Source organism: Pyrgilauda ruficollis, unplaced genomic scaffold (genome assembly GCF_017590135.1).
Source record: "Pyrgilauda ruficollis isolate IOZ18807 unplaced genomic scaffold, ASM1759013v1 scaffold19, whole genome shotgun sequence".
In the NCBI taxonomy this organism is placed as follows: domain Eukaryota; kingdom Metazoa; phylum Chordata; class Aves; order Passeriformes; family Passeridae; genus Pyrgilauda; species Pyrgilauda ruficollis.
The window spans coordinates 6,808,849-6,831,290 of NW_024518095.1; the positions used below are offsets into that span (position 1 = coordinate 6,808,849).

The window sequence follows — 22,442 nt, forward strand, 5'->3', positions numbered from 1 at the left end:
TTGATACATACTACAGTGTCATCAAAGGGATGAATTTTCCTTTATGCCAAGGCTGAGAATAGAAATACAGTAACAGCAAGAAAATGCTAGAAGGAAGACATTAAAAATTATCAGGAATAAATAAACCAAATTTCCTGAGCTTTGAGGCATGCCATAAAGGACTGATATGCTAACTTTTATCCAAGAATACTAAAATAATTAGACAACCATCCAAATTAATAATTTTTGCTGATTTTTTACCAAATACTGCAGTGCTGGGAAGTTCTAATGAGCTGGAAAGATGGTGCTATTGTGCCAGAAGTGGTTTCATAATGTGTCATGAAAAGAGATAGTGCTTTTGCTGAGCTTGTTCCAGAGAAAATCATGGAAAGTGCATCATGGAAAAGGGTTTAGCATGCTAAATGAAGGCCAGACAACATTGTTACATTAAGAATAATTGTTGCCAGATGTCTGCCTTTTCTGACACTTTCAGGCTGCTTGGTGAGAGAGCTACAAGGACATACATATCCATACATGGCATTTGTGATACACTTGATGTAGCCCCATGCTGAAGTACATAGGGTTGTACATGAAAAGCATGATCTGCTGCTGCATCAGCAGAGGAATATCATATAAGATAGTTCTAAGCACTGTCTGTAAAATTAATGACAGCTCTTTTCAAACTGAAATATATTCAAAGCCGAACTTCAAGAATGACCTACGGTTAAAAAATAACTCATAAGGAGTAAATACAAAGTTGTGCCTACCAAAAAGTTTAGCATGGTATTTCTACGTCTATCTAAATTGTTTGGACTAGACATTTTTAATAATTAAAAAGTTGTGATCTAAAAGGAAAAGAAGCAAATTTTTTTTTTAAAGGGTTGGAGTGTGAAAAAACCCCAAGTATTAAAAATTACATTTTGGTTAAACAGTTTGGGTAACTACCAGTCAGAACAGCTCAGAAACACGGCTGTACATTTTCAAAAAATGCCAAAAACTAAGGCTTACTGTGGGGAGCCACAAAGATGCTCCAAAGCTGGGAAAAGTGAGTATTTAGCCATTGAAATAATACTTTAAAGCTGCACAGTGTCGTTGCCACAGTCCTGCATTTACAGCCAGGTGATGCATGCTTGGTAATTGGCACAGCCCTCCTCCTGGAGCTCTTAAATAGGTCTGATTTTCTCAGCTAACCCACTTTGTGAAGAGTATTAAGTCCAAATGGGGTATTCACATGTAGTGTGTTGGGCAGTTTGCATTGCCTCTCTTGTGAGTGAAGAAGGGGTGGAGGCCTGAAAGAGCACACTCTTGGGTCTTCAGGCAGGTGGGTTTAGTTCTCTGCTCTTTACCGAGTTTTCCGTATTACACTCACAGCAGTAACTGAAGTGAAAATCTCAATACCTGCACCTTCTTTTTTTTCCAGTAAGGTTTGCAAACCCATAACTTTCTGGTCCATGCTGAGCTCATGTCCAGAATTGTGTCCAATCATGTCATTAAAATGGCAGAGCAACAAGGTGCTGGAGGGATGAAATACTCTAGGTTTTCTTTTAAACAATCATCACAAGAACTGAAATCAGAATTAGACTGGGTTCAGCCTCTACTGGTTAGTGATCCACAAAAGGCATTTACTTCCAGGAGCACAATCTGTTGTTCCTAACCTAGTACATGCCTGCTTGATCCATGAACAACCCAAAAGTCATTGCCATTTGTGTTCAGAATGAAAGCTGAAGTTTGCAGAGGACCCTCACACATCTGAAAATAAGCCCTCACATCTGAGCCTGCCTCATCTTGGAGCAGGAGCAAACCAGGTTTGGTTTTCACATCTGCCTGCAGAATTCAGCTGCATGTGCCCAGTTCTCAGATGTCTGGAGATCAGACTCCACTACATTCTGCAGTGAGAGACAAGCCCAGCAGCTCTGCCTGATGCTCGTTGTCATTGCAGAGCGCAATTACCATTGTGTAACAAAGTGAGCTAGCTCAACATTACAGGTTACATAGTTCAGCAGGGAAATCTGTACAGAAAAGAACCTTTTCCACCAACTGAAAATTCCTGAAAAGTCTCTGGAGCTAAGATCTAGGTGTTTTATTTTTCTTTTCTTTCTTTTTTTTTTGTTCCTTTTTTTTTTTTTCAACATATAGTCAAATGTATCTTTTTATTTTCTGTATGAAAGCAATGGCTAAAAACAAGGTGTGCACAGGACCCTGTAGTTAGCTCTGGGAAAACTCAACCCCAAAAGAAGACAGCATTTAAGGACCAGTCAATGCTGGATCTTTGGGACTCCAGTCAAAAGTACTTGGCCTTTTCCATGAACAGTATTGACAAATCTGGTGCCTATTTCAGCACTGTAGGTTCCTTCCTGGCAGCTTGGTACCTAAGGAACTTCCTGGAACTAGTCCTGTGTTCTTTCCTAAGGGCATTCCAGAGGCTGAATGAGATGTCAGCTCTGGTATCACATCAGCTGGGCTCTGCAATCCTGGTGTGCAATATCTAGGCTGATGGTGTGTACAATTCCACTTGGCTTAACTTGTTCTGCAAAGGGGGTTACATCATATCAATTCGTGGGTTTTGTCAGCCTGGAGTATACACTGGGGCCCTACTGACTCAAAGTAGCTTTACTAGGAAGTTGTCCCTTACCAGTGAGATTTTCAGGTAGGACACAGGTGTCGCAGCAAATTCAGGCTGGATTGTGATGTCAGAAGGCTGAATGCAAGATCATAGAGTGAGTTGGGTTGGAAGGGGCTTTAGAGACCATCTAATTCCAGCCCCTTGCCATGAGCAGAGATACCTTCCACTACACCATGTTGCTCAATACCCATCCAACTTGGCTTTGAGTAATTTCCAGGATCCTCTGGAGTTGGACTGATGGGGAACATGGAAATACCATTACTTCATATCAAATAGATTCTCTCTTTCTTAGACACAAACCTTACAAAATGATGCTGTCTTCTTGTTGTTGTTTGTTTGGGTTTTTTTGTCAGAGTAACATGCTTTACAGTATTTGATGTACTTACCTAGGTGTGTAAAATACCTTTAGGCAATCTGAGAGCAAGGTGCAGTAGAAATAGGGGGGGGGGGGGGAAAGCCCTACAAATTTTAACAAATACACTTTTTGCCAACCTATTACACATCTGTTCACAAGGAAGACTGTTATTCCACCAGTACAGCAGTTTTATGTGTAGTTGTTTCAGAATGAACTCTAATCATTGCTATGTGGATATATTTTTATATTTGTGCAAATGAGTGAAATGTTCACAGAAATCATACATGCACAATTCCAGAAGTTCATGCCTGTAAATCCTATGATGCCAATGGTTATCACTATGTCTGTATTTTAGTTGCTGGGATTGTTCTAAACCCTGAAAAGAATATGATAATTCAATGTACATTCTGAACCATGAGCCCAATTTGCAATGAAATAAAATGTTTTTCTCTGCAGTCCAGCTCTCAGTGAATCAGTGGTGCAGTTACAGACTTCTCTTTTTTGTTGTTGTCTTTTTGGAGTTTTTTTTGTTTTCTTTTCTTTTTGTTTTGCTGTTTTTGGGGGGTTTTTGTTGGGTTTTTTTTAAGTGTATTAATGACAAAACTAGGCTCTTAAACTACTGCCTCTGGCATCAGCCACTCAAACATAGCCGTGTTGCACTTTTTAGCAACCAAATTAATTCCACATGAAGAGAAAAGCTATTCACTCTTTTCCTTTTTCAAACTTTGCAGACGTCTTGCAGGAAATGGCTTGACATACATTCCTAAGGGAGCGTTTGCTGGCCTTTTCAGTCTTAAAGTGCTGTAAGTAAACTGTGTGTTGTTTGATATATTTCTGATTTCCTAAATGCTCTAGGGAACTAATTAACCAGTGAAGTTTTGATCAAGTAAATTACATATTTTGATCAGCTCATTTTGAACAATTCAATTGAAGATGCATGTGAACATCATTAAATCTTTGTTTTTTCACATAGCAAGTATCCTAAACAAAAGTTGGAAAACATTAATAGCCTTCTAAAAACAACTTGCTCATCAAGTAAATGTCTCTGTACAATATCAAAGGTAAAAATGTATTCAGTTAATAGTTTCTGTAATTATCTCAAAAGTCCTGATTCCAGCTGAAATTTTCATGATTGCACAAAACTGAGGGTTCCCTTTTCTTGAGAGACATGGGGGAAAAAGCATTATTGTATACAACACAATGTAATTTAAAACACAGTTGACATTTCTTATCTTGTTCTTTGCAATATAATGACTGTTAGATAAATTATTAAAAATACTACAAAATTGTATCATTTGGAGTAATAAGACAGTACATATACTTACTAAAATTACTAGCAGGCTACATCTCGCAGTGTTTACAGTAGAGGGGATCTTTGCCCATGTAAAATTCACAGAAACTGTATTATTAACAAGAGCAGCAACCTCCTAGGCAGTGTCAAGCCAGGCCTGGTGCTACTGTACAAATCTCTACTGAAAAAACACTTAACAGGAAAAGGAGTATGAAGAGATTCCCACTCCATCTACTTCTGAGTTGGCAAGCTCTAGCTCTTATTGGCCCAAGCAGATTTAAGCCTGCCAGAAATTATTTCATTTACAGTGTTCCATTGAATATGCTTCTTTTGAAGGCAGCAAGTACTACTTCAGATTGATCCACATAGAATATTTATATATGTAGGAGTTGGCCCAGACAAGGGTGTTAGGTAGTATGAATGAAACAGTATTCAAAAGGAGGAAAATATTCTGTAGGAGTGGAAAGTGATTTTTCAATCTTTGCAAGGTAAATGATGTGATAGTTGAGAAAAATGATTTGTCAAGTCATTGCTAGCAACCTTTGGTTTGAGAACATTTATTTCACTGGAAAAAAATTAGCAGCTTATTTATAGAGACAAAATTTTATTCCAACTAAATCGTAAATGTCTCACACGGTTAAGAGTTGATTTGCCATTGTTGCATTTTCCTGAGCAAGGATTTCAAGAGTCAGTCCTTCACAGCTTTATCAGAATAGAATCTCTTCAGAAGGAGAACAATATCAGTGCATGAGAATGAAAAGTTCAAAATCACTGGAGGCAATTAGGAAGTTACAAACCCTACTGGAAGCAAATCAGATTTATTATTTTGGCTTCCTTAGCTGCTTTGAAAATCCTGCTCAAAGCTGATGTCTAGCTGTTAACAAAGCAAATATGCTACAGATATTTGTTTGCCTTGAAGGAGCGGGCCTTTGACAGGGGCAGGGGAACGGACAGCTTGTGTAACTTTCTTTGTAATCTTGAAGTAGGACTAGTACAGAGAAGGTAAGCTTGGAAGGAAATTTGCAGTAGAAAGAAATTATCTTTACTGTGTTGATTCTGGCTTTTGTGCTACTCAAAATGCAGGATGCTGCAGAATAACCAGCTACGCCAGGTTCCTACCGAAGCGCTCCAGAACCTGCGCAGCCTGCAGTCTCTGTGAGTATACCTGATCAATCAACGTGCAACCTTGCATGAGCACTAATATACAATTACCTAACAATTGTCTGTTAATATTGCTTTGTAATACGCTGAACCAACTTTTAATTCTCTTTGAGCTGCTATTCAAGAGAATTGTACTGTCAATTAAACATCAAAAGCAATTGATTTCATTCCAGTAATTTCATTACACTGGCAGCTTCTTTGCAGACTGGTTCATCATTTGAGAAGACACTCGTTGGCCTGCAATGTTTTCTGTCAAAAACATGGCCTCTTGTTAGTATTCTTTACCAGGGAAGAGAAAGAATCCCAAATTACTCCCTTCTTTTTTTTCATTTGGTATAATTTTTTTTCTTTTTAAGCACTCTAGAAAACACTAATAACTAATGAAACAAAGTGCACTAGAAGATATTAATTATATTCTGTGCTTCAGGCAGGCCTCTGTATTTATAGTTCTTGACTGTCCATGCTGACTCAGTCCACAAGCTTCAGTTTTAACAGAACAGCTGCCAGAACTGCTAGACCAAGAGTGAAAATTGGCTGCTTTGTGGTATGAATGAAATTATTTTGGTGTGCTTCTGACCTGTAAGAATGGTTGTACCAGGTTGTGCTAAAAGCTGACCTAGCCCAGCATCCAGCCTGCAATAACAGGTGCCAAAGGAAAAGAAGAAGGTCCAGCAAAGAGTACAATACTGCTTTGGTAAACTGTTCCAGCAGCCAGAGATTTGCACTCAGGGACTCACTGAGTCTGTCGTGGCTTTGATAGCTAAAGGGTTTTCTTCTATGGGTTTGTATAATTGCAGTTTGAGCTGGTGAAACACTCATGATTTTTTGTGACAGCATGTCTGCTGGTCAGCCAGCATGGTGAGGTACCTTCTGGTATGTACTTGGAACTTTTCACTGCATTTGATGTTCTCTGCAGCATCAAGAGAAAGTGGAAGCAGCAGTTCAGTATTCACGTACACCAGATTTATATACCTCTCTTTTATCTCCATTAGTCAATTTTTCAGATGTAATCTGCTAGGATTGTCTCTCATGTGGAAGCTTTTCCATTCCTCTGTCACCCTTGTCATATTGCTGAACTCTTTTTCATTTCTCTTGTATTTGATCTGAGTGATGGACAGATAAGCCCTGTACAGAATTTTTAAAGTGCTTGGCACCATGGGTTTATAGAGGGTTTTTTGTTTGCTTTCCTACTAATTCAAAACTTTGTTTTGTGTATTTTTTTAACCTTTACTGAATGCTAAGCTGCTCTTTTCATTCTTATTGCAACTGCAGGACCTCTTTCTAGCACGTTAGTACTAGACTCAGGAAGTCATCCTGTAAAGCTGGAATTGCTTTTCCCTTAGTGCCTCTCTTGACACCTATCTGTACTGGACTTCATCTGCCATGCTCAGGTTCAGGCACTTTGGCATCAGGATTTTCTTCTGCTGCACTTGCAGTTTATTTTTTGAAGCCACAAAGGTGTTTTTGCTGTCTCAACAGAGGATGCAGTAAATTGAGTCAATTTCTGAACTACCCACAAAATTGTATTGTCACCTGATACAAAAAAAATCACAAAATTTTCTAAAGAAGCTGCTGATTTTGAATCTGCAGCATGAAATAACTAGATGACTGAAAACAGAAAAGCATTTCTTTGCTCAGAGGAAAATGTCAAATGACTCTTCTCTACGCTTTAGTTGACCACCTGATATTGTCACAGAATTACTCTCAAATAAAATTCTTTTCCTAAAACATTACAAGATCCAAATAGAGAATTCAATCTGGAAGGTCAAATAGCTCTCACAAGAAATGTTGCAACAATGTGCACTGATCACCAACATCACAAGTAAAAGTCTGACATTGGCAAGGACAGAATGAGCATCTGTTCCAATCTGGTTAGAGTTGTGTTGGTTGAGAAATGTGCTATGTTGTTTTTTGGGGGTTTTTTTTGTGTGTGTAGGTAAAGAAGTTCCACCAGAAGGTTAATATATTTCATATACATTTTTTTTCAGCCAAAACCTGAAGACCAGAATTAATGAAATTAGTTTATTTTCAGAAAAATCATGTCATCTGTGTATAACTTTGCACTGCACAGACACACATTATACTGTAATAGCTCCCATGTTCTTATGCCTGTCTTGAACTACATTTGCCTCCTTAATAAACAAAGCATTTGTTAAGGTTTCTAAAGGTGAAACAGCCCTAAGAATTAATTATCTTATAATTGTTATTTGGTCAGTGCTTTTTTTCTTTATTGACCAGACACAGACAGAAATATCTCAGCCATATACTTTTGAGGTTACAGTTCTTTCCTTTGATCTTTGAAAAAGTCATGAGAAAATGCTGGTCTAGTGACTATATTAGGTTTTGTTTCTGCTAAACAAACAAAAAAATCTTGCTGAGATCACATCACTCTATACACATTCTGGACCAAAACATGATAAGCCAAGCCAACAAGAGTTCCTTTGTTACTCTGAAAGAGATTGTTGAATTTTCAGTACAGTTGCTAAACAAAATGACAGTCTCACTCAGACTTTGTTGCAAATATTTTTTTCCTTGGGTGAAGAAGTTGAAGAAGTAAACTGGAATTTGTGGAGTCTATTTAAAGGAGTGAATTAAAACAGAGGGAGAATAGGAATGGTCAGTAGAAACCCTTAGACAGCTGCCTAGCAGACCAAGATGGAATGATACGGGTTTGTACAGAAAAACTACTATCACCTGAAAAACGATCACTGGCAAAAGAGACCTCTTTGAGCAAAAGAAAACTATTATTCTTTTGTTTGCTTAAAAGGGGTTGTGCCTGCCAGATAAAGGTGTGCACAGATTCAATTTCTTGTTTCATATAGTCTAGGAATTTTCTGTTCACAAGGTTGTTTTGCGTTGGTTTCTGATTTACAATAGGAGTTATTTCTTGAAGCCTTTGAAATAGCGGGAGTCTTTTCAAGAGTGTAATTAAGAGGTTAAAAGCCTTCTCAAAAGCAGTTTCTATAAGATAACAACTTCTTCTATTTATTGTGTTTAGGTCTGCAGGTGGCATGATTTCTCAAAGCCTCATTAACCCTTTGCTTTAGTTAGCATATATGTGGGGGAAAAAAAAGCTGGTGATGGGACTCAAATCTCTTCCTTTTGTCGTTTTTTCTCAAGAAAGGCAGTCATGCAAAGGGGCAAACCATAGCAACTGCCTTGATACCTTAATAAATGTGAAGAGGATTATGTTAAAATCCTTTTTATAGAATTGTCTGTGCTTAATTGTGCATGTGTGCACAATATGTACATATGCACACACTAATATTTCACATTTACTCATAATGCAAATTCGTCACAAATCCAGGGTATTTCTCGATTATATCCTCTCCCTGTTATCCAGTTCCAGGCTAAAAAATGATAGTATAGGTGTCAATATTGATAGAACCACTGATTGATGCTAAATGGCCTGTGGTACAGAGAATAAGAGCTGATGTGTTGCAGGAACAAGCAACAATTTATTTCACTTTATTGTCCAAGTTGTACTATTACCAGTATGTAGAATGATATTAAAATATTCTCCAATTTTTTAAAAGTCTTTGTAGTTCAGTAGTCAAAACCAGTGATGTGCTGCTTTGATTAATAAATGAGTTCAGCTTGCAGAGCTTGGGCAATGTTTGCATAGGACTCTAGTTCCCTGGATGGCAGGAGGATCAAGGAAGTAACAAGTACGTGAGTACGTGCTGATGTGGTTTTGAGCAGAAGGGTATCTGTGTTATTGTATATGCCATAATTTTCCTCTGAAATCTAGTGTGAACACAAATTATCCAGGTTGCTGGTTCTAACAATTGAAATGGCATTTATTTCTGTCAAGCACAACAGAGTGTGCAGATACCTTGATAGAAAGGGAGGAGCACACAACCACTGATGTGTCACAACTTGGGACTTGGCAGCAGGGTTCAAAGAGTCACTTGAATGCTCTCATCCCTATTAGTCACCTTGAGCAAATGTAGTGCTTTAGAACAGATTATAAGCAGGAAATCTCTGGATTTTGTGTTTCGCACATTATCAATATCTCCATTCTGTGTTTAAATCAAGAAAACTTTTAGTGATTTTTAATATATATGTACAGTTCAAAAACTTCTCACATATGTATATTGATATGTTTTTCAAGTGTCATTTTTAATTAGCATATTATTTTCTGTCAAACTTTCTTCATTTAATGCAGGTATTTGTTTAAATAGGTATCTTTGTTTCTCTAGTACAATCATCTTATTTTTAATTACACACTTTATATAACAGAATTGACATATAAGAACAAGCAGGGCTTGGTCAAAAACTGACAATAACATACCAATATTTTTTTTTACTTTTTTACCAAACATGTTAATATATTTTTGATATTATTAGCCACTGAAAAGCTGCAGATCTCCATTTTCAAATGTTGCTAAATAAAGGAGGAAAGGGTAATTGGCACTGCAGATGGAAAAGCTTCTACTATTCTTTTATTTGGATTATTGTAACACAACCCTTTGCAGGGAATACTATAGATGAAACTTCCATCCCGTTTATTTTCTTGTTTAGACATCATTGTTAATGATGTCTAAACAGCTCTTACTGCTGCATTGTCAGACACACAAACAGTCAAAATTAAGAACAGGTCGGGTGCTGTCTCACTGCCCATGCCACACCAGTCATGAAGAACATTTCAAAGCAAGCATTATTTACTCTATCACTTGATCTCATTCCTGTGACATTTAAAGGACTTTTGCTTTGATAGTGGAAAATAAGGCAGAATACAATATAGCCCACAAAGCACTTTAAACAGTTGATGGATGGAAAAAATAAACCATCTCTTCTCCCTTAACAACCTGCAAAGCTGCAATTTAGTGAAGAAAATTAATTGGACTTTACAAGCAACAGCAAAGTAGTGTCAATGAATTTTTTTAGAATTTTCCAACATAATTTGTAGATTTCTTAAACTTTATTTGTAAGGTATTTCAGTATTTGTGGACCACCTGATGGTGACACCAGATTTTACACAAAATATTATCTAGAATTAATCTCAGATGTTCTCAATAGTTGCCTGTCTGGAACAGGTCAGCAAATGGTTTTTTCATCATGCCCCTACTCCCCCAGATATGTCACATTTCAAGAGAAGTTTCCATGCTTAGCCCAAAAAAGTGCTGGGAGACTTTGAGGGCACATAGTTCTGAAACTCTTCCTGTTCTGGCTTAAAATTTAAAAGCTTTGCTTTTTTTCCTCAGAAGTTGTAAATTTGAACAATTATTTTCCAGTTTGATGCTTCTGTTAATAATCCTGATTTTTAGTTGAAAGACCAAACAACTTTGATGAAGTTACATTCTCTCCAGAGAACAGTTTTCATGAAAAGACAGGAGCCTTAGTTGTGGTTTTCCATGTCACACCCCATGATAATGAAGGCTACAGAAGGTATTATCCTTCTTAAGAAAGCTGGCACCTCAACAGGTACCCACAAACTCCCAGAGGAGGAATTTCCCACTTTCATCATTTGAAATTGGGGTTGTTTGTACCCATGCAGATGTCTACACATACACAAGGATGTCTCAAAACTTGCTGTTGCAGTCTCCTTGTTTTATTGCACGCCTTCACCACCCGGGCTGCTGCAGCCCCAGCAACTACAGAGTGACTGAAACACCAAGCAGCAGTACAGAATGAGACCACCCCTCTCAGTCACAGACATTTTTCTGGATTGATAACCAAGGAGAGGAAGGTAGAGGTGCAAGTTTACCTAAAATGCATTTGCTATTGGGTTTTTTTTTTTTGATGTGCAGCCTCTAACTCAACCAATCAGTTGCTCTCAAAGTGGGGTTCAAAGAGACTGTATTAGACCAGCAATTCCAGGCCAGCTGGTGATGTTTTCTTTCATCCAATAGAAGGTACCAGCATCCAACTCTTTCCTGTCTTATGAGTAATCTCAGAAGAGTGGGGATTTGTCACATCTCTAAAACAGACAGATTTCTCAACCTCAGAACTGCTAGCCTGAGATCATCCTGTATGGCTGAAGCCCGCTGGGGTATGTGGGAGGCAGGAAGCTGCTGTTGGAGTGTTTGGCAGCACAGGGGCTTACAGCAGATTTCCAGTCAGGTCCTGGGGCCATGCAGTGGCCCACTGGTAATCCCAAGCAGCCAAGCAGGGCAGGCCGTGCTTCAGAGCACTCCCAGGCTCTGGCCATGGCCACCTAACCAAGACAGGGTCCTTGGCACATTTTGACCCATGCTAAATAACATTCCCCTGAACTGGGGAATGTGTTCCTGGGGTTCATCTGCTAGATCACGTGCCCCTGGGACTGTCCCCAGCAGGTGACACCTTACTTGGGAGGCTAGGAGAGGTCACTCCAAGCCATTTGGCTGCATCAGACCCATCAAACATGCCTGTCTATCTGTGGGGTCATGATCTGAGTCTGCAGCCGGTTCCTGGGATAACCCAACAGCTGCTGGCCCCCACTTTTTCGCAGTTGTGGAGATTGAAAGTACCCAGTATCAGAGCCGACCTTTGTATAAACATAGCAATGCAGTTGGCCTCTTGTCTGTATGCAGTGTGATAACATCCATCATCTTGAATGCAGGTTTACCAACACCCCTGAGCAGCACATCTGAATGTGAAGAGAAACACTTCAGATTGAGAAACTCCCAGGGCTGCAGAAACCTCCTCATGTAAAACTGAGCAGTGGGACAGAAACAAATGATCCTGAGCTGTGACTTGTGATTTGTCTTTTGTGGTCTTCTTGTTGCCATACAGGGTTCTTTGTATCAGTCCTGTAAAACTGAGTTGTGAGAACTGCTGGACTGCTTTTTACAATAGTCCTAGCATTTTCCCCTGTGGACTGAAGGGGATATCCTGCTTAAAAGACCAGGTTTGAAAAACATGGCTTACAACAGCCCGTTCTATTTTTATTACATCCACTTTTCAAAGCTAGTTTAGATGTCACTTGCCATTACCTGAATGGTACTTTAGTCAATCCTGTGAACAAACCCCCAAGAGAGTCTGTGTGCTGACACGCTAACAAAGATGGTGGGCTGCAGGTGACCCTCTCCTGGCCTTTATGCCCTCCCCAGACTGGCTCTGTCCACAACCCCTGTCCACCTTTGCTCCATTCTTCATGAAGAAACTTGACTGAGGCTCCCTGCATAACAGAGCTGAGTCAGGAGAAGAGGAAGGTGATGGGGGAGGGAGAAGCACCACCTTCTTTAATCCACCATGCCCAAAATCAGTCCTCCTGTGCTCCCACTTCTCTGCCTCCCCTACCTGTTAGGTACAGGTCTTTCCTTTGCTCTTACCTCTCCTGTTTTAAGCTTAAACATCAAGAGAAACATTTTATCCTTGACTTCTTTTTGGCTTCCCTCTTCTCCAGACCTTTCATTGTGTTTTGGCCCTCATCTATTCAAAATGAGGTGATCCATGTAATAGCTGTTCATTTCAGAGGGAAAATGGCTAGGGAGAAATCTCCTTCCTGATCTTCTATCTAGCATTTGATTTAAACCTGAATGAATTAGCAAGGCACTCCAACAAGATATTAAGGAATTTCTTGGTTGTGAGATATACCCAGGTTGGAGCTGGTTTTGAGAGAAGATACAGAAAATGGGAAAAAAAATTATATATATATATATATATATATATATATATATATATATTCCCTTAGAAACCTACCACTGGCATGAAACTTAGCATCCATTCATATTAAATTGAATTAAAAAAGGCAAATAAAATCTTTTTAAAACAGCTGCCTTTGTCTGTACCAGTAAATGAGGTTTTCATTCTGCATGGACAATATCTTTTCATAATGTGTGCACATGGTCACAGAATTCACAGTGTGTCACAGGAAACACTAGTGGGTTACAGTCCACAGAGCTCAAGCATTTGCTTTGAAAGGTTTAGACATTTTAAGTGAGCTCACAGTGAATTTCATAGTGGCTGCTTTATTTACATGCTGCATATCAGAAGAAATCAAGTATTTCTGTTTCCCTAAATTAGCTCTCTCTGGAATATAATAGCAGCTTTCAAACTCACCACATGTTATCTACATATATTTTTCAGTTATAAATAGGGTCATGTTTGTGAGTTAATGGGTTTAGTTCTGAAAGTGCCAAAACTTTGATCAACACATGTAAAACAATTGGCTGAAAAGGGTGATTTTGATCAGTCCTTTATACATCAGTGTGCATTACCTACAGTATGACAGGAAACATAACCACTACTGAAACCTTTTAATATCTGCAAGAGGGAAAACGGTGCTTGGAAATTTAAAAAAGATTAGATAACGAAAGAGCACTTGAGGCAGTACTTCTTATAAGTACTTGCAGGATATGTAATCCAGTTACAGAACCTGAAGCACAAATCATTGCAGCTTTTTTGTTTCTTCCAAGCTTTATTTAAACAATAATTCAACTATCTGGAATTTCATTTACAGTATGGCAGTTCTGTTTTTCTTTCTGTTCTGTGGGTTTTGTTTACATAGCCAGTGGTGGGTTTATATTTGGAAACTTTACCTATTAAAAAACAGTCAGTTCCTTGATTTGCTACGAAGTACTGGTGAGATAAAACTCCTGGTCTCACTGACGACACAGAAATATTGCCATCTCAGCCACAGGGTCACATACAAACAAGTAACTGTTGGCTTCTCCACACAGCCAGGCATGCTGTGGGTGACTCCCATGGAGTGAGCAGGGACATCAGGGCTGCACAGGCAGGCTTCCTATCGAGCGAGATGTTAACTGCAATATTGCAGCACATGGAGTTTGAATAAAGCCTCCATTCTTTAATCAGCGAAACTGTCAAACTAAGGCAACTGTAACTTCTTAGTTTACATACCAGCATCACCCAGGGAAGAAATTTACTTCTGACTGAACACAAAGAAATCTCATCTACTCATTCAAATTATACCTTATTTGAAAACACAGGCATAACGTGGTTGTTGCCTGAGGAAAGAAGGAAGAAAAACATGAGTATTTCTAAACATTTCCAGCCTTACCCATTTGTTGACAGACCACTGAGTTATTTTGGAAGCTCTGTGTCTGCTGCCTGACATGTCAGTTATTATATTGAAAATTTAATTGTACAAGGGCTTTGACACTGAACTTTATAAATTTGTTCCAACTGACCTTGTCTCAGCTATTTGCCAGCCTGGCACGGAGCCTTAGCAGTCATTATTTGTTCTCATGAGGTAGGTAGGGCCAGCATGGAACAGGAGATAGAATGGACCTGACATTTTACATGACTGTAAATGAGGAAGCAGCTTTAAATAAAGAGATTAGTATGCCCACCACAAAGAGTATTGCATTTCTCTCAAAGAGACCAAATTTGGGTTGTACAGAATTACTTCTTTGTACTCCAGGTGTGGCTGTTTGTTCTGTAGTATTTTCAGACATCTATTTAAATTTATTTCTGTTTTACCATTCACTTAATTACGCCTCTCTAAACATTTCATGAAAATTTTTAGAGCACAGCTTTCATGTTATGGAAAAGGTATAAGTCACTGCAATGCATTAAAAGTAGAAAAAGTTTATCAGGGCTCATATCCCCGGCTGGGTGTTGCGGACATCTGAAGTGCCCTTTTAAATCTTTCCCTGAAAGAATCACAATGAGAAAGCAAAACACAGCAAAAACAAAAGCCAGTGAATAGATGGTGTTATATTTGTAGTACCACATCTGAAAAGGTTCGCTGGCTTTAATCCTTAATTACTCAAGTGTAAGAACAAAGCATCACCTGCAGACTCTGCAAAGGTACAACATGCAGTTGAGCTCCCTCTGTTGGCTCTGCAGCAGCTGAAGTGCATTTAGTAACTTCTTTTTCAACACAAATACATCACATTGGCAATACTAATCTCTAGGTAAAAAACATTATGTTCTGCTACTAAAAAAAATGTGAACTTCAGTTCTCATTAGAATCATTAGGATAAACAATATTTGCAGTGAAACAGGCTCCCCAGGGAAGTGTTCACAGCAGCAAGCCTGACAGAGTTCAAGAAGTGTTTGGACAATGCTCTTGGACACATGATGTGACTCTTGTGGATGGTCCTGTGCAGGGTCAGGAGTGGGACTCTATGATCCTTGTGGGCACAGCTCATTCTGTGATTCTATAACTCCGTAATATTAAAGAAAAGGTAAAGCAGGAACCTCCAGAGACTCAGAAGTGAGTTCTCCTTATGGGTCTTGGAATGGGTGTTTAGCATTTGGAAATCCAAATGGCCTTGCAGCTCAGGGATTTGTAGATTCTGAAAGAGAATCTCTGGATGAGTTTCTTGCACTTTTTTGTTCTATGGTTTCAAACAAATGGGAAAGGAAACAAAGTAATACCCCATCTTTAGAGAGACTCTGCTCAAAAATGATCAGTGTGTGCTCTCAGTGAGTTGATGGCTCCAAAGAGCTGTTTCTGCAGAGCCAGCTGGCAGGCAGACATGTAAACATGATTTTAGATCTCAAGGATGAGGCTGCAAGCAAGATGAGAATGTAGAATCTCCAGGCAATGAAAACTGGAAGTGGCAACCCATGCCCATCCTTTGGGGTTATGTTCATGATGATAACTTCTTATAGGCATTGTGCAAAGACACTTTTCTTTTCCTGAAGTCAATTTTCTCTGTTTCTTCTTCTCCTAGGCGTCTGGATGCCAACCACATCAACTATGTACCCCCCAACTGCTTCAATGGCTTGGTCTCCCTTAGACACCTGTGGCTAGACGATAATTCCTTGACAGAAATTCCCGTCCAAGCTTTTAGGAGTTTACCAGCACTTCAGGCAATGACATTGGCACTGAATAAAATTCATTACATACCGGACTATGCCTTTGGAAACCTTTCCAGTTTGGTAGTTCTGTAAGTTTTATTGATTACTTTTTATACACAATGTCTTCTTGCAGGGCTTTGGCCTCTTGGAGAAACAGATTTTTTTTCATCTTTGTACAGTTTGATTAGCGTTTGCTAAACCACTTGTTTTGATCTAGCTTCAAAGTTTCCATCTCAATAAAAATATTGAAAGTAATTAAAAATCACCCTATCTGGTCAGCAAAACAAACAGGAAGGGGTGCATTGTGTGCTGTCTAAGACTGAAAAAGGGAAGATTAGAAACAGGAAACAAATGGAAATCTTTCTGGGGAACTTGGAAAGAATGCCATCCAGTAGAAAAAATATGCATTTCCTGTCATAGAAAGTATATGTAGTTTTGTATTTGGTTACGTTTACATACTGGTTCAGCTAACTGAAACATGCACGGCTGGCATCAAAATCTGGAAGGCGTACTATGAATCATGGTTTCAGCTTCTTATCTTATAGGAATGCACCAAGTGCAAAAAATTTAAACTGGTTGGAGAAACTTAATGAACAAGTAATTTCAGGATGCTTTGGAGAACATCAGCATTATTAAAGAGAGAATTACATAGTCAAGCTGTACAGGCTGTCAGAAACCATGATCTTATGTAAGATACTTAGCATGCTGTAGCATACTCTAGCTCCAGGGTAGGCATTGAACCTGGCACACATCAGGGTTCTTCACTGACAGCTATAGTCACTATCTCTGCCTCCATGGGGCCACAAAATTGGGGATAAACATCTGACTTGTGCTACAAAGCCTTTGCTTTCTCTTTACATTAAATATCAATCCCATTCAAGTAAAAGAATGGGATTCTAGACTTATAAGTCTTCTAGACTTATATCAGCAATGGAAAAGACAAGAGGCTATCTTGAACATTGTTCTCTAGACCCCTACCAGAAATGTAGTGGTAAGAGGACAGTTAAGAAATGCAGGAGAAAATAATTTCTTTTCATGCCATTCTTGCTTCTGCTCAGTTAGGTTTCCCTATTTAAGCTCTGCCTTGCTTATTTCTAATCATCTGGGCTTTATAGTGATTAGTAATTGAATCACTCCTCACAACCTTCAATAGTTGATCTTTTTGGCTCATCAAAATCTTTGTGTGTGGTTCTGCTTTCATTGGGTTGCTATTCTATACAGTATGGCAAATTTTCAGCACAGTGGAAAAGTGCATGGTCAATTGGAGCAAGTCAAAACCTTTATAATCAAAGATCCAAACATAATTGGAATTTGAAGATGCATTCATCATACTAACTAAAGCATCAAAGGTCAGAGTAGTCATTAAAAATATAGAGTTGATTATGTTTCTTCTTAGAAAAAAAAAATCCACAGAACATTTTTATTTTGCTGTCAGAATCCCTGTCTTTGATGGACAGGTAGACTCAATTTCTCTGGGTTGCAGAACATTCAGAGAGCCCCTGATCTTTAACAATATTTTCAGAGTATAATGAAGGGCCTGGCAGCCACTCATTCACAGCCTTTCTTTTCTCCTAAAGCCCTTCTCCTTTAGTTTCCCTCTATTACAGGGGTAGAATTTTGAGGACAAAATAAAACGAAAAATCTGGGGAAAAGGCATTCTTTCTAAATTAAATGACCTGAAGTGGCTACAAGATGAATCTACTCACATTAATTAGCTTCACTCAGAATGGTTTTTTTCCATGTCAGTCTAAAAGACAGAAGTAGGTAGAACTCAGAGTCTTGAGATGGGTGGCAGGGAGGAAGGGATAGAATTGGTTAAAATATATAAAAATTACTTTCAAGTGCTAAATATTTTAGGAAGTATTTACTGATTTTCATCATTTCAAAGAAAGGCAAGTTGCAGCACTTCTAAGATTACTTGCTTTACTCATTTAAGGGAAGCTACAACTTTTTGTGTTATGGCTTTGTGTCTTTCTGCATTCTGCAAGCCTAATGCCCCTTACCTGTCTGCTGTGTTATCCATCTCCTCCATGGCTGCTCTTTTGGGCCATACCCTCTAACACTTTCTGAATACACATCTTCCAAACATACACCTCACACCCCACATACAGTTTTTCAGGCGTGTTACTCAACTAATTAGCTATCATTGAGGATATGTCTATTCATTATGCAAACCCCAGCCTGGAACTACAGGATATAACACTTTTGAACAATCTAGGTGGTTTTAAAACAGATCCCTTCTGTGAAACCAAATGGAGAGGTATTGGGAGAATGGGTGGCAGGCAGTAGAGGTGTCACCTATACATGCTCCTGCAAAAGCATGATTGCATATAATCAATGCATGCCTGAAAATCACTTAATTTTGATTTAACAGTCAAAATGTTTTGCTTTAGTGCACTGTGTGCAGTGTACTTTCCTGACTGTGTGCTTAATGTTCCCCTGCAGACATCTCCATAACAATAGAATCTATTCCCTGGGAAAGAAATGCTTTGATGGGCTCCACAGCCTAGAGACATTGTGAGTTGACCTCTTATTTGTTTCTTTTTTTTTAAGAGTGTTTTCATTAATATTCTGAAAGAATAAAAATAGCCCAAAAGCCAAATGGGGGTTTTGGCTTGCCTAATCGCTACAGGATCTAAGTGATAGTTCACAATGACTCTATATAGTAAATCCTATTTTTGACTATAAAATTAGTTTGCCTTTTTAATAAGCATTGTCAATTGATAAATCATTTGAAAGGCAGTTGAAAACTGTGTGGAGCATAGAAAAAGGAGTGACTATTCATAAACTTATGGTTGCCTAGTTTAGTACTGTTTATTTGTCTTGTTCAATCAATAAAGCTAATAGCTGGATTGGGAAATTGTCCAAGTGAAAAGCTTTAACATTAAGAAACTACCTTACCACAGAGGAGAGTTATAAAATTAGATTAGATGGGTTTATTTTTTTATACCTGGAAAAAGCAAAAATTCTAGGTAGTCAAATTATGCATTTGCTTTACAAGTGGGCGAGATGTTTCAGTTGTATCCAAGTTTTCATCTTTAGAGAGCTTTGATAAAGAATAGCACTGGTAAAGACTGAAGCTTCCTCAAGTTTTCACTGTATTCTGTTTCAGCCAGTTCAAATTTTCTTGAGTTTTCCAGAAAAACCATAATCTACATAAAATACCAAACAGGAATGTAGTGCTAATGGTTAGCAGAAATTATTTTGCTACAGTTAGTCATATACAGATGTTATCTGCTGGAGTCACCCGGACCCCAGAAATGCCACAGGGACAGTAAAAATCTGCATGTGCTTCCTCCCGCACCTGCTGCAGTCAGCTGCATCATTTTCAGTGATTTTGGATGTTTTATCCAACCAGGACAGAGGTTAAAAAACCCAGTTATGAGAAACAAATTGTTTCAGACATGGATATTTCTGGTCTAAAGGTGACTATTTGCTTTCCCATCCACAAACCTGTTTACTGCCCACTTTCATCTGTCATTGAGATTAAGAAGCAAGGAGGTTTGGGCTTCTTGGGGTTTTTTATCACCAGTTTGATTGCACTGATCCCTCAGTATTGAAATGCAGTTTTACAATTTGGACTTTTAGCCTGTGAGTTGAGAGGAAGTCCCTTAGTGTAGCACCGGAAAGGGGGACGGGAAAGGAAGAGGGAAAATGTAGTGGTTTGTTTTGTTTATTTAAGTGATATTCACATGGCACTTGGTCACAAATGGGGAAAAACAGAACAATGGAATAAGTAATTGCAAACCCAGTCCCAGCCACCTGGCACGAGAGAGCTGAAAACACAGAGAACAGTCACAAACCCGGGAATAAATGTAGGTGCAGCCACTTCCCTGCAGCAGGACAGTGTAGCACTTGCCTCAAGCACAGTAATTGCATAATGTATAGACCAGTTCCCAGATAGTCTCAAGATAATCTGAAGAGATCTTGGTGTAAATGGTGGACGCCAGCTTTAAGATCATTTGTTTGCATTGAGGTGTAGGTCTGGAAATCACATATCACTGGAGGGCAAAACCGAACCCACCATGCCTGTAATCTCTTTTTGTCAATAAGCAGGAGAGATTTACAAGCAGGAAGGAAAGCCTTGTTGAGTTCAGACAGCAGTTTCCTGCCTGCATTACTTCAGCCTGATACTATTTCAATTTCAATCTATTGTAAATTGTGGCTTGGGTTTTGCCTGCCTGTTTAAAAAGGCTTTTCCTCCAGTTTTTCAGACTATTTTCTTCACAAAGCATTCCCAGAGAGCATCACAGTAAACTGGCATGTCTCAATTTTAGTTTCAGCCATCTCCTAAATGCTGAAGGATACACATGTCATGCTGAAGGCAGAAGTAGGATTATAATCCATTCAGCCTACCAGAGTAAAGTCTAATTACTGCTACAGCATGAGCAGTACTAACCACACAGCTTGTGTGGTTAGAACTATTCTCTTGACTGTTGTCAAGTCTTAAAATTAACAATACAGTTAGAAATATTTATAGAGAAATGTATTAGACATGTAAAGCGCAGATCACCAAAACCATTGAATATTGTTTTGAAAGAATTTTTTCCCTGTTAATACTTGAATGTAATGCTAAGGGTGGGCAATTTAGAAAACAGCAAATCCCTTAGTAGTACTCAAATTTACTTACATTTTTTTTATTACAAAATAGTTAAAATGTAACTAAAAATAGAATGCTGATAAAAATAGGAACAATAATGTGCTCTAAATAGACTTTGTTGGAAAATATCCATACACTTTTGAGGATTTCCTGTCTTTTTGCTGTATGTATTTATTCAATGCATAGAAGATGATAGTTCATTACAAATGCCAACAATGCTATGTTATCTGTTATGCAGTGCATAACTGAAATAATAATATCTATTTTCACACAGAGATTTAAATTACAACAGTCTGGACGAGTTCCCCACTGCTATCAGGACACTAACAAACCTAAAAGAGCTGTAAGTACAGAGCTCATATTAGAAAGAAGGATGTTTTGTCTACTATGTGATTTCTTTTTGTAATGCTGGTGATTTTATCAGTAATCCTTAAAAACTGATATCCTAGGAAAAACTAATAAGCATGCCAACATACATAAAAAATAATTTTCAGTGTTCAATTTAGACCATTCAAGTTCTGACAACTTTTACTTTTATGTTGCCTTGTGCAGTGGGTCTTTTCCAGGAACTTCCTTTCTGGAATGCAGTAAACAACAAACACAATTAATTCACTTTTAGTCCCAAACACAAGAGTTAGATTTTGCAAACTCTCCAATGTATTAGTCTTCTAGCTAAGAAAGCATGACATCTTTATTAGTCCATCAGGTTTAATTAAATTTTACCAACTGCCCTCCCTCACCTCTATTAAATTAGAGCAATTTCTTTTCAATACATATAGTCATTTCTTTGTAATGTTGTGAATAAAATGCTTTTGTATGCACAGGCATAGTTTGCATCAGGAAAATCAACAATGAAATTAAATTATTCAAATTTATTTTGAAAAATGGTTGAATTATTTAAAATTGAAAGTAATTAAATTATGTTCACACATCATACACACAATGTACATTAATGCATTTGACTTACTTACCATGTTAGTGGTACTATCAGCATAGATTTTTAACAAAAATAAGTAATCACATACTAGTTGGACATGGTTGCACCCCTGGTACATCACAAACTGATCTAAAGCCAATTTTAAGTAGCCACCAGAGATTTTTTCCAGAGCAGGTACCCCCAGATACTGTGGACTCCTGCTCAGCACCTCCAGTGCTGCCAAAATGCAGCTCTGCAAGAGGCAGCAGGGCTATGAGTTTTCCAGCCCAAATGTTCTTAGCTGCTGTTTATGCCACAGAATAAGTGGTTTGAAATACAGTGACCTCAAAGGATTGCCTTTTTGATGACCTCTGGAGCCAGTAGCCAAAAATGGGTGACTCAGTTTGCACCAAATGCACCAGCAAACTGCCTGATGTGCCTGAGGTTGCGTACTGGCCCCCAACAGGCTTTCACCTCTGAGTATCAACTATGTGCGAGAAACATTTGGGGTCTGAAATTGCAACCTGCCACCCCAAATGCAGGACAGACCATGAGGTGGTTCTGTGCTTTGTGTAGCGCTGGGAGCTGATCCTGTAAGGAGGGGATGAGTTCCACAGACCCTCGTGGGAGCCCAGCCCCGCAGAGACCCAGCTCAATGCAGGGCCACCTTCGTAGGGCTGCTTCTGGGTGGGACCTCGTGTCTCTCTCAGAGTTTGGGCTGAAAACACAAACTGCGACCTTTTTGTGCACAGCTAGTAGCAGATATTGCTCTGGGAGGTAGTTGTGCCATTTCCTTGGGTTTTTTCTGCCATGCAA

General features: G+C 38.7%; 1 protein-coding gene across 2 annotated transcripts in view; it reads left to right on the forward strand.

Moving 5' to 3' along the window:
* The window catches only part of LGR5 (leucine rich repeat containing G protein-coupled receptor 5), a 91,803-nt gene that overhangs the window by 48,436 nt on the left and 20,925 nt on the right, over positions 1-22,442 (forward strand). For both annotated transcript variants that reach the window (XM_041465686.1, XM_041465688.1), the window contains 5 exons: positions 3,689-3,760; positions 5,332-5,403; positions 15,984-16,199; positions 18,556-18,627; positions 20,985-21,053. In XM_041465686.1, coding sequence (XP_041321620.1) covers positions 3,689-3,760; positions 5,332-5,403; positions 15,984-16,199; positions 18,556-18,627; positions 20,985-21,053 — 501 coding nt within the window. The remainder of the gene's footprint in view (positions 1-3,688; positions 3,761-5,331; positions 5,404-15,983; positions 16,200-18,555; positions 18,628-20,984; positions 21,054-22,442) is intronic.